Source organism: Setaria italica, chromosome III (genome assembly GCF_000263155.2).
Source record: "Setaria italica strain Yugu1 chromosome III, Setaria_italica_v2.0, whole genome shotgun sequence".
Taxonomy (NCBI): Eukaryota; Viridiplantae; Streptophyta; class Magnoliopsida; order Poales; family Poaceae; genus Setaria; species Setaria italica.
In genome coordinates, this window is record NC_028452.1 from 22,274,608 (window position 1) to 22,286,602 (window position 11,995).

Consider the following 11,995-nt stretch of genomic DNA (forward strand, 5'->3'; position numbering starts at 1 on the left):
TACAAAGGATAGTATCCCCTACATAGTCAGATGTGGTGTGTAGGTGGGATGGCAAGGAAGCTACGCGCGAGGCTGGAGGTTGTGGGTTCGAATCCCACGAACCGCGCACGCGCATATTTCACGTGCGCGTGAGACCACCCCTTTTGTCCCGGTTGGTTTATCCCGGATGCATTTTCGAGATCTTTGCACCCTACCAACCGCGACTAAAGCTCAATTCTCTACTAGTGTCACATGCTCAAATACATGCATGCATATCCATATGAGTACCTCTAATCTTGACGCCGTCTATTACTAAAAGAATAGCACCCTTAATTCCTGTAATAAGACCGGGCTGCTACGTTTAGTTCATCCTGGTTTGATTCTTGAAAGACTTTGCGAATGCATATCAGTTTGTTGTAAGAATACATTTGTTACCAGAGCCGGATCAAAAGGAGCGGAGCAGCTACTGCGGGAGAATCAGGTACCGTCTCATTAACACGGGCAGGTGGATCAGGCAAGTCTGAGGTTCCAGATGAACAGACCAAGGAGTTGGGCTGTGTGGGCTTTAGCTAGGCTAGTAGTAGTAGTATTTAGCTCGTGAAGGAGAAGCTGGGCTGAGTAAGCCTTGGGAGCAGAAGGTATACGGCCGAATCATCCTTCCTTTGATTCCTCTTGCCAAGCCGTAGAAGCTGAAGTACGAGCAAGATCCAAGAAGCAGCGCAAGTAGTAGGCTGCAGACTGTTCAAAGCGGGTGGCTAGATAATTCGAAACCGTGACCTGCAGATTTGAAAGGCATCATCTTCAGTCTCCATCTACACACTTGCGCAGCTTCTCGGAATTGACAGAGCCGGGACAAGCTCTCACCGGTGCGCACTTGCGCGCCACCAAGACCTCCAAACAGGAAACATCCATGCAGCATGCGTAACAAAATTCTACTCATGCGTGACATGAGTAGAATTTTGCAAGCGACTTTGGCGAAACTTTGGTGCTCTCGTATCGGCATGACCATCAGGCTACCAGGGCACGGTTGCACGATCGAAATCGGCCGGGTGGCTGTGAGCCTGTGACTTGTGAGTATGTCACGCGCCGGAGATCCAGATGACCAGATCGGATTTCCTAGTGGGCCGATGGAGGCGTCTCGCCACGTGGGCCGAACCACCCGAACCGACATACCCAAACCGCCTCGGAAACTTTCCGACTCGGTCAAACGAAACGATGCCGCCTTCATCGGTCGGTCCATACTCCATCCACGAATAAAGCAGGCCCCCACGCCCCAAAATCCCCTGCGCTCCATTGCCCTCCTCGCAACCGACCCGCCTCTCGTCGCGCCGCCGCCACGAATCTCTCCGATCCTTCGTCGCGTGGGGACGAAAGGCCTGGCCATGGCCACGGCCTCGGAGGGCGGCGAGGGGCAGCTCAAGACGTGGGTCTCGGACCGGCTTATGGCGCTGCTCGGGTACTCCCAGGGCATCGTGCTCCGGCTCGTGCTCCGGCTCGCGCGGGAGTGCGCCTCCGCGGGGGACCTCGCGGCGCGGCTGGTCGACCTCGGCGGGTTCCCCTCCTCCCCCGACACAGCCGCCTTCGCCGCGGACGTCTACGGAAGGCTGCCGCGCCCCAGCAAGCAGGGCGCGGCGGGGGTCGGCGAGTACCAGAGGCAGGTGCAGGACGCGGCGGCGCTGGCGAGGAAGCAGAGCGAGTTCAAGCTGCTCAACGATGACGTCGACGACGAGGATGCTGGCGTCGCCGCGGCGTCCTGTAACAGCAGCAGCGGGAAGCGTTTCAGGAAGAAGGGCGTGACCCATGACCATGAGGACGAAGAGGAGGGGGCCGCATTGTCCGATTCTGATCGGAAGGTGCGCCGGCGGCGGTGCCCGGAGTCGGACGAGGACGCCGGCGATACTGACGAGGAGGAAGAGATGAGGCGTGATCAGGCTGACAGGGCCCAGCTCGAACGGAACATCCGGGCGCGCGATGAGGCGAGCACGAGGAAACTGATGGACCGGAAGCCGTCCAAGCGCGAGCAGGACGAGAGAGCTCGCCGGTCCGAGGCGATGGACAGGGGCGACACCTCGGAGCTCAGGCGGTCCTCCCGTCGCGCGTACCTGGAGATGCGTAAGAAGAAGAAGGTGGAGGAGTTGCGGGACGAGATCGTCGACGACGAGCTCTTGTTCGGCGGCGTCAGACAGACGGACGCCGAGGAGAGGGAGTTGAAGCGCAAGAAGGAAATCTACGGCCTTGTCCACGGCCGAGCCAGTCAAGAAGAGGAAGGCGCCGGCGACTACTACAGGATGCCTGACGCCTACGACGACGCCGCGAACGTGGACCAGGGGAGGAGGTTCTCGGTGGCGAGACGGCGGCACGACGACGACGCTGATGCGGGAGGCGGCAAGGGGAGGGCTTTCTCGGAGGAGTCCTGGGAAGAGCAGCAGATCAGGAAGTCCCATCTGCAGTTTGGAGCGAAGGATCGCGGCCACGCCAGTGATGAATACGAGCTCGTGTTCGATGACGCCATCGAGTTCGTCAAGTCCTTGGCGATGGCTGGAACCGAGCCGGAGGATGACACGGACGAACTGGCGGAGGAAATTGATGCCAAGGTCATGTTGCAGATGGAGCTCCAAGACCAGAGGAAGACTCTCCCTGTGTACAAGTTCAAGGACGAGCTCCTCAAGGCCATTGCCGACCATCAGATTATCATTGTCGTCGGAGAGACCGGCTCCGGTAAGACGACGCAGATACCACAGTATCTTCACGAGGCCGGGTACACCGCCAATGGGCGGAAGATCGCGTGCACTCAGCCACGCCGCGTGGCCGCGATGAGCGTGGCGGCGAGGGTCGCGCAGGAGATGGGCGTCAAACTCGGCCACGAGGTCGGGTACTCTATCCGCTTCGAGGACTGCACGTCGGAGAAGACGGTGGTCAAGTACATGACCGACGGGATGCTGCTACGCGAGTTCCTTGGCGAGCCTGACCTGGGCAGCTACGGCGTCGTGATCGTGGACGAGGCGCACGAGCGCTCCATCTCCACGGACATCCTCCTCGGCCTCGTCAAGGACGTCGCCCGCTTCCGGCCGGACCTGAAGCTGCTCATCTCCAGCGCTACGCTCAACGCGGACAAGTTCAGCGACTTCTTCGACATGGCGCCGGTGTTCAAGATCCCCGGGAGGCGGTACAAGGTGGACATCCACTACACGGTGGCGCCGGAGGCCGACTACGTGGACGCGGCCGTGGCCACGGTGCTGCAGCTGCACGTCACGCAGCCCTCCGGAGACATCCTGCTGTTCCTCACGGGGCAGGAAGAGATCGAGACGGTGGAGGAGATCCTCCGGCGCCGGACAAGGGGGCTGGGCACCAAGATCGCGGAGCTGGTGATCTGCCCCATCTACGCGAACCTGCCGACGGAGCTCCAGGCCAAGATCTTCGAGCCGGCGCCGCCGGGCGCGCGGAAGGTGGTGCTCGCCACCAACATCGCCGAGACGTCGCTGACCATCGACGGGATCAGCTACGTGGTCGACCCGGGGTTCTGCAAGGTGAAGTCGTACAGCCCGCGCACGGGTACCGAATCGCTGCTCGTCCAGCCTATCTCCAAGGCGTCGGCCGACCAGCGCGCCGGCCGGTCGGGGCGCACCGGCCCCGGCAAGTGTTTCCGCCTATTCACGGAGCACAGCTACAACAAGGACATGGAGGACGAGACGGTCCCCGAGATCCAGCGGAGCAACCTGGCCAGCGTGGTGCTCTCGCTCAAGGCGCTGGGGATCAACGACTTGGTGAGCTTCGACTTCATGGACCCGCCGGCGTCGGAGGGTCTCCTCAGGGCGCTGGAGGACCTCTTCGCCCTCGGCGCGCTCAACAGCCGCGGCGAACTGACCAAGACTGGGCGGCGGATGGCGGAGCTCCCGCTCGACCCCATGCTGGCCAAGGCGATCGTGGCGTCGGAGCGGTACGGGTGCTCTGAGGAGTTGCTCACCGTCGCGTCCATGCTGTCGGCCGGGAACGCCGTCTTCTACCGGCCCAAGGACAGGGCGCTGGTCGCCGACGCCGCACGGCAGCGCTTCAACGCGGGAGGCAACGCCGGGGACCACGTCGCGCTGCTCAACGTGTACACCGAGTGGGAGCAGTCCGGGCACTCGGCGCAGTGGTGCCTCGACCACTTCGTGCAGTCGCGCACCATGCGGCGCGCGCGGGACGTGCGGGAGCAGCTGGAGGCGCTGATGGAGAGGGTGGAGATCGAGCGCCGGTCCTGCGCCGGCGACCTCGACACGGTCAGGAAGGCCATCACGGCGGGGTTCTTCCGCAACACCGCGCAGCGGCGGAGGGACGGGTTCTACCGGACCCTCAAGAGCTGGCGGACGGTGTTCGTGCACCCGAGCTCCGGGATGGCGCGGGTGGTCCCGCCGCCGCGTTGGGTGGTGTACCACGAGCTGGTGGAGACGACCAAGGAGTACATGAGGCAGGTGACGGAGCTCAAGCCGGAGTGGCTGCTGGAGATCGCGCCGCACTACTACCAGGAAAGCAACCTCAACAAGCCGGAGCCGAAGAAGGCCAAAGCGCATGTGCAGGGTGCCGCAGTAGCCGCGGAGAAGCCGAGTCTGAGTCTTAAGGACTTTTTCAATGTGTAGTAATCGCTAGCATTACGATAGGGCATCAAACCTGTACAGAGTTGTAAACTTGTAAACCAGTCAATTTCGGTGAATGAACAATTGGCTAACATATTTGTTCATGTCAATTGTTCTAACTGGAGATTTACAGAGACCAGAGTGTAATTCAGTGATTGCATAAGCAATATTTTTATACAAATTTGATACATCCGAATTGTGAACTAATATAGATTCCAAAAAACGGAGCCAGAGAACTCTTAAGGCCTCGTTCATTTTCACCGGATTGACCCGGAATGAGGTCCATTCCGGGTGGTTTGAAGTGGCTCGGTTTGAAACCAGACTTGCATTGAAAATGTTGTTCGTTTTAGTCTTGCCTGAAACGAAAACCAGCCTGGATTGGAATCCTTCTACATTAGATGGCTCGGATTGAAACCATACCTCCTCACCTCTAGAATGAATCCTGACTAGATTGAGTAACACGGGTGGAATCACTCAAACCGGACCTGGAAGTCCAATCCTGATGAAACGAACGAAGCCTAAGGATGCTCGTTGGGTTACAATCAAATTTCAGAAAACTACAATACAAGCTCCAAACGAAAATGCGGCCTGGTTTCACGGAGATGGTACTGTACTATTGCCAGTTTCCGTACTGCTGCTGGTTGCGAGAACCACCTTGTTGATGATAGTTAGGCCCTCTGCCTGGACCCGATGCACCATAAGGGCCAGCCTGCTGATAATTTGGTCCAACTCCAAAGCCACTGCCACTTCCACCCCTTGAGCCACCCGTTCCGCCCATCCCGCCACCAGGGTATGGAGGTGGTCCTCTGCTTTGTTGAGGACAAGGGCCACTGCTGTAGCCACCGCCTTGCCCTCCACGATTTGGGTATCCTCCACCTTGGCTTCCACCCTGTGGGTACCTGTTTGGCCCTCCTGGCCCTCGGGGCTTTGCATAGTGATGGCTTGGCCCAGCTGCCATTGAAGGATGGGGGTTGTTCATAGGTTGGCCTGTCCTGATTTGTGAATGTGGTTGGCCTGATTGTTGAATTGGTGGCAAACGAGCATGTGGTTGAGGATGCTGTATTTTTTGCCGCTTTGCTGCTTCTTCAGCTTGCCGCTGCTGTTGACGTTTTTTCTTAGTTTGGAATTCATGTGATGATTCGTACTTTGGCAAGCTGCATAAGCGAAGATGAAATAGAAACAATTATTTCAAGAACAGTCAAACACAACAGACTTGACTTAGAACAACTTAGGCCCTGTTTGGCATGGCTCCAGCTCTGGGTGGAGCTGCTCCACTTCACAACTCCAGGTGGAACCAGCTCCACTCCAGAACTTCAAAACTAAAATGGAGTGTTTGGCTAGATGGGTGCTCTCAGCTCAAAAAAACCAATTTCAGTGTGGATTGCCATTATTGCCCCCAAATTTAGGCCCCACTTGTCATCCTCTTTATCCCCCATCTTCTTCCTCAGAAAGGCTGCCCGGCAGCCACAACACACCGTTCCCTCCTCTCTTTTTTTCCTTGCCTCGACGCTCCCGTCGCCTCACAGGAGGGGCGGCACGTTGCATGAACACCAGCTCCCCCACGGCCTTTTCTCCTCGCCAGCGCACGACCACCCCTCACCTCGGCTTATGTTCCCAAGTTGCCGTCGCCAAGTACTTTCTCGCAAGAGCAAGCAAGCAGCTCACCTGCAGCCTTGATCTCCCTGCTCTGCCATCGAATCCAACCAGGGCACCAACTGCCCTACTCCAATCAGTCTCCCCTTCCTCTCTAATCTCTATCTCTCACACGTCAACCACCAGCAGCACAAATCCATGGAGGCCAAGACATTTCCGGTCCTCTGCTCCTCCCTTGCTCGGGCAGAGCAAGCAGATCAACGCCCCTCTTTCTTAAGCTCCATCCCCTTCTCCGATTCCCTTGCGCGGTGGAGGGAAGCAGCGGACGGACGGCGGCGTGAGGGAGGCGCAGCCGCCCGATGAGGCCACGGCGCGGCTGCCTGCCGGACGTGAGGAAGGGGACGGCGTCCTGCTCCGGCGGTGGAGGGAGGCGTGGCCGCCAGCCAGCAGAGGCGCGCCCGACGGAGCCACGGCGCAGGCGCCCGGCGGGGGAGCAAGCACGCCCGACGGGCGAGAGGCAGGGCAAGGCGACGGGCGGCGCTGGCCGGGGGAGGCGCGCGTCCACGCGAGTAGCAACAGCAGCGGGAGGGAGTCACAACGTGAGGGCTCGGGAGAAAAGAAAACGAACCATTTTTCTGTAATGAGTGGTATTGGTGGGTAATTACCCACCAACTCCATGAGGAGGTTCAAAAGAGAGTTTTGGAGCAGCGAAAGACGTGCTCCAAAACTCTACCCCATTTGCACTACAGTTCCATGGAGTTTTGAAGTTGGTGTGTTTGGCTGGATTTTTTGCTGGAGTTGCTGGAGTTGTGAAGTGGAGCCATGCCAAACAGGCCCTTAATAGGAAACGGCTCTAAAAGTAAGAAAAGCAATGAACCGTACGTGTGAGGATCAGCTGGTCGGGGATCAGTCCAAAAGTACTCTGCATCAAGTGCATCTTTTGCCGATATCCTCTGAAAGGTGTAGAGGTATGCCAATTCAGGGTTCAAGTGAAAATAATGCATGAAGTGAACGTATGGATTTTAGTCATTTCACATGGCAAAAACACATCGATGCTACGTAACAGCAAAAATTAAAAATTGCACCTGTGATGGATCCAGCGTTAACATCTTCTCCAGCAGATCCAGAGCATGCCGGTCAAAACTGTTGTCACAAGCAGGTAAGGAAACACATTCATACTAGGGTAGCAAGGGAAGCTTCAACAATATGGTGAAACAGAAGTATAATACTTACTGCTTAAAAGCCTCCTTAACACGTCTCTTAATTGGGCGAGAAGGCTTGAAATTATTATACCATGGCATTTTTGTGACACCCGGCCAGTTCAACTCATCAGGCGTGCCACAAAGTTCAAATATTTTGGTCAGCTGCTCTGGCTGCATCAGAAAACAGAAAGCAACAAGGTTCATATTTATAAGCTCGAGCTTCAAATTGTAACTCATGGATGGCCTGTAATGGAAAATTTTAAGTTTGGGAGTTGAAAGAGTATACTTGTAATGGAAAATGGTAGAAGAAACTGATTGGACATGAATACTATATATGAAAGAGTTGCTAAAGTAAATAGAATAATAATATTGTATACTGATCCTAAGAAAATTAGCATGATCCTGAAAAGATTTAGGGTAAGAATTTGATAGACAATATTTCTAGTGGCAAACACACAAGCCTTCATTTTCATTACTCAGTTTTTCTAACATAACCAAATGTGATTGCAGATCAGCCCTCACTTGACTGGGCTACATTATTATGCTTTTCTCCCCTGATCAAGTTCACATGACTGTCCAGCATGAACTTCATTTTCTGTTATTAACACACCTGGAGTATAAAGTATATTTATTTCAGATAGCCTACATGCTTCTAGCTTCTCGTATATTCTCTTATCTACCATCAAAACGCATCCTTACACTCCAGTTCAGTACAAAAGAGAAAATAAGTCGAGAAGAGAGCATGACAAATAATAGCATCAAATCTCGATAGGAACTGTGATGAAAGTTTCAAAAATTCCTGTGGTCAAATACTCTTGCTCATAGGTTTCTAGGATGACTTAGCAAAATAATAACTTGAATTCTATCAGAAAGTACTGCTAAACTAACTTAAAATAGATAAAATTAAAAAAATCAAGGCACATATCAGAAGACTTCCAGGCTTACTCACTTTATGGCAGACACTCAGACTAGCAACAAAATTATGACAGTTAATAGGAATTTCTAACATAACTAAGTTGGTGGTTCGCAGCTTTCAAGAAACCATACCTCATTCTTTCCAGGCAATATAGGCTTTCCAGAAAGAAGCTCTGCAAAAATACAACCCACAGACCACATGTCAACTGCCAGCCCATATTTTGTGCTTCCTAACAACAACTCTGGAGGCCTGCAAATCACAAATCCAACAAAATGTTAAGCAAGATACAGCACCTTACTATATAGCTTGCATAACAACATTGATAGCCTGCTAACATAACCCCTACCTGTACCACAAGGTGATCACACGGTTAGTGAGGTGCGCATTGTGATCATTTGAAAATGATCTTGCCAGGCCAAAATCAGCAAGCTTTAAGATACCATGATTGTCTATCAAGAGATTAGATCCTGCAAATGATATATGTTTGAATGCAATGTCCGTGAAAAAGACAACAAGCTATAACATAAACCCTAGAAAAGAAACCAGTGTCTGTTTTTTATTTCGAAAGTAACTAGTGCCTGTCATATACCTTTAATATCTCGATGCAGAACTTGATTGATATGACAGTAGTGAAGGCCAAAAAGGAGTTGCCTCATGTAGCACTGGTACAGGACATACCAGACACCATCATTACTTCATGAACAACACCTTCTGGCAACCAAGAACCATCACACACATATATGGATGGTTTTTACCTTAATCTGTGGTATGGTGAACTGCATTCCAGGCCTGTCCGATAGCCCTGTCAAGTCATGATCCATGTACTCGAAGACCATGTAAATGCTCCCCTTGTACATGTTGCCCTCAACTACCCAACATCACCACATTATAGCATATCAAGATTAGCAATAAAGCAAAATTCTCAATAGTGTTTTTGTCCAGAATCATACTTTGATTCCCCTGCTCATCTCTCTCTGGCCCTGAAACAATTAACACAAGTTTTAATCCTCTGCACAAAGCCAGTTTGCCGGAACAATGCTCTAATTCGCGGTACAGTTGTCAAACCTGGCGAGGTGACAATCTCTTTGAGATTGATGACGTTGTCGTGGTGCAGCTTCTTGAGGATTTTAATCTCGCGGATGGCCGTGATAGGGAACTGACGACGGGTTCAAAAGAGGTGAGAACCGCGAACAGTACTACGAATTTCAAAACGCAAGCCACGGAAGGGGGAAAGGGGAATACTTACGCCCTCTCGCTCGTTGTCCATGCGGATCTTCTTGAGCGCCACGATTTCCTTCGTCTCCGTCTCCTTCGCCATGAACACTTGCCTGGCAACAATCACAACAAAAACGCGTCAGCGAGGGCGGCCGAGCTGGGCCGATGCCGCAGGCGGCGTGCTCGCGGGATTGGGGGAATCGGGGGAGTTTCGAGAATCGAGAGATGCGTACCCGTAGGTGCCCTCCCCGATCTGCTCGAGCTTCTCGAAGCAGTCGACGCTGCGGGAGCCCCACGACGGCGACTCGTCGAGGTTTAGCTGCCCCGGCGCCGCCACCGCCATGGCTTCCGGGGCTTGGCGATGCGCTAGGGTTTGGGTTGGGGGCTACGCGAGGATTGGGTTTGGGGGCGGCCGGGTGGAAAGCGGGAAGGAAGGAAGAAAGGAAGGGGGCGAAACGAAGACGCGTGCTCTGAAACCGAGTCGGAATATCTGACAATTGGGCCCGTTGGACTCGTGGCGTGTATTGAGATTCGTGTTCGAACCAGAGTATATGACACGTTTTGGGTTCGTGTTTGAATTCTACCTTCAATTCGTGCTACATTTGTTTTCGACGTACTTAGGCAGTACCCGGCTAAAGTTTAGCGTCTGTCACATTGGATGTTTAGATGCTAATTAGGAGTATTAAATATAGGCTAATTACAAAACTAATTGCACACATGGAGTCTAATTCTCGAGACAAATCTATTAAACCTAATTAGTCCATGATTTGACAACGTGGTGCTACAATAACCATTTCTAATGATGGATTAATTAGGCTTAATAGATTCGTCTCGCCAATTAGCACAGGGTTCTGCAATTAGTTTTATAATTAGCTCATGTTTAGTCCTTCTAATTAGCATCCGAACATCCGATGTGACACTGCTAAAGTTTAGCACCCAGTATCCAAACACCCCTTTAAATCATCAACCTACTAGGTTGTAATGAACATTCGTTGCCGGGGACCGTGGATACGTGGGTTGCTCATAGTAATTAATATTCCTTTCACAATCCTCACATTCCTATTTGCAAGATGGAACAACGGTTGATATGGTCTTGTAATCCTTAGGAGTATCCTTGTGAATGAATGTGCATGGGACAAATATAGATTAGCAGGGCAGGTCTGCTAAAGAAACATAGATCAAATTAGCACATTTCTTCCTTTACAAAGAACGCCCTTTTACTTTTTAGCTTGTTTAAGGTATTCATTGTTCCGGTAAAACTACAACTACTGCAGAGGGAACTTGATTATCTATCTTATTTATAAAATTCTAAGACCTGCAAATGAACATGACAAAATAAGGCCAAGATCAGCCTCAAATTTTTAGAAGAGGAAGACAGATGCATTATGTACATATGAAAAGTTATATGTTTGCTTTTTAGTGTGAAAGATTCATATCTAGTGTTTGTGAGTATAAATTCTTGATTTCATCTATCTATGATGTTCATATGTAGTTGTGTACACATCATATTATAACTTTTTAACCTTAATGCGATGCATAATAGGATGCTAGAACTAGTTCTTTAGGATTATATTAGCGTAGTAGATCTGATTTTGCTCTAGTAGATGTAACTGGATGATAAAAGTTCTAATATATCATTCATTAAACATGTACGGGCTCCATGCACGCCTGACAAGAATCCTAAGATGATTTGTGCATGGCAATTGGCATTGTTGCCTTCCAATATATTGCAGATTTGCAGGTAACACCTTAAAAAAGAAAAATTTTGCATCCATGTCTACCAGTTCTATTCCAATGCATGTGTACTTTGACCAATCGGCTGTTTTGCCACAAGTGCCAGGATAAAAAAAAATAGGAGGATTGTACAGTATCAGTGTGCTAGGAACACTGCTTCCATTGCGACAACCAACCAGCACAGTATCAGTGTCAAAGCACAATGTTCTATTTTCTGAAATCAGGTCTATAAGGATTGTACATTAGTATGTCATGATGGTCTTGTTTGGTTTATTTTCTTATTTTTCTTGTGAGACTCATGTGCCATTATTATTTGATTGAAAACTTAACAATGACTAAATGTTTGTAGCAAATGGATATTTTTCCAACATGATGATGGATGAAACTAATCTAGGGGGATTTTGATAATTATGGCAACACCTATGCTGACCAACAGTCACAAACAATGTAAATTGGTCCAGCAACACCCTCCACGAGGCCAAACCATAAGAGATCAAAGAATTTCAGTGACCGAAAATGATGTTTTGGTTTCAGGGTGGCTGAATATAAGTTTGGATCCGGTCGTAGGCAAAGATAAAAAAGGTGGCAAGTATTGATCTTGTATCTATGATTACTTCCCTGAACACAAGACGTGCCCCTCAAAGCGTACCATAAATTCTCTCATGTACCGGTGGATACTATCCAAAAATGTGTGAACAAGTTTTGTGGATGTTTAACACGGATTGAATTAAGATGTCAAAATG

General features: G+C 51.2%; 2 protein-coding genes across 2 annotated transcripts; one reads left to right on the top strand and one right to left on the bottom strand.

The window, feature by feature from the left end:
- The first annotated feature begins 1,332 nt into the window (after positions 1-1,332).
- LOC101757167 (pre-mRNA-splicing factor ATP-dependent RNA helicase DEAH1-like) lies at positions 1,333-4,613 on the top strand. The gene has a single exon (XM_022825387.1). The coding sequence runs from the start codon at positions 1,362-1,364 to the stop codon at positions 4,593-4,595; it is 3,234 nt and encodes a 1,077-aa protein (XP_022681122.1). The 5' UTR covers positions 1,333-1,361; the 3' UTR covers positions 4,596-4,613.
- A 118-nt stretch (positions 4,614-4,731) lies between these two features.
- LOC101753774 (cyclin-dependent kinase C-2) lies at positions 4,732-9,955 on the bottom strand. The gene is made up of 12 exons (XM_004962139.4): positions 9,752-9,955; positions 9,550-9,631; positions 9,369-9,459; positions 9,254-9,283; positions 9,059-9,171; positions 8,893-8,965; positions 8,650-8,770; positions 8,435-8,552; positions 7,419-7,558; positions 7,271-7,328; positions 7,068-7,138; positions 4,732-5,746 (listed from the first exon to the last, which is right to left on the bottom strand). The coding sequence occupies exons 1-12, from the start codon at positions 9,859-9,861 to the stop codon at positions 5,206-5,208; spliced, it is 1,548 nt and encodes a 515-aa protein (XP_004962196.1). The 5' UTR covers positions 9,862-9,955; the 3' UTR covers positions 4,732-5,205.
- Between the last annotated feature and the right edge of the window lie 2,040 nt (positions 9,956-11,995).

What these genes read in the sequence shown, in the direction of transcription:
- LOC101757167 (XM_022825387.1), top strand. Translation starts at nt 1,362, where the DNA reads ATGGCCACGGCCTCGGAGGGCGGCGAGGGGCAGCTCAAGACGTGGGTC.
- LOC101753774 (XM_004962139.4), bottom strand. Translation starts at nt 9,861, where the DNA reads ATGGCGGTGGCGGCGCCGGGGCAGCTAAACCTCGACGAGTCGCCGTCG. An exon ending in TATTGCCTGGAAAGAATGAG is followed by an intron (nt 7,559 to 8,434) that starts GTATGGTTTCTT and finishes TTTCTGATGCAG; the next exon opens with CCAGAGCAGCTGACCAAAAT. An exon ending in GTTAAGGAGGCTTTTAAGCA is followed by an intron (nt 7,329 to 7,418) that starts GTAAGTATTATA and finishes TTGTGACAACAG; the next exon opens with TTTTGACCGGCATGCTCTGG.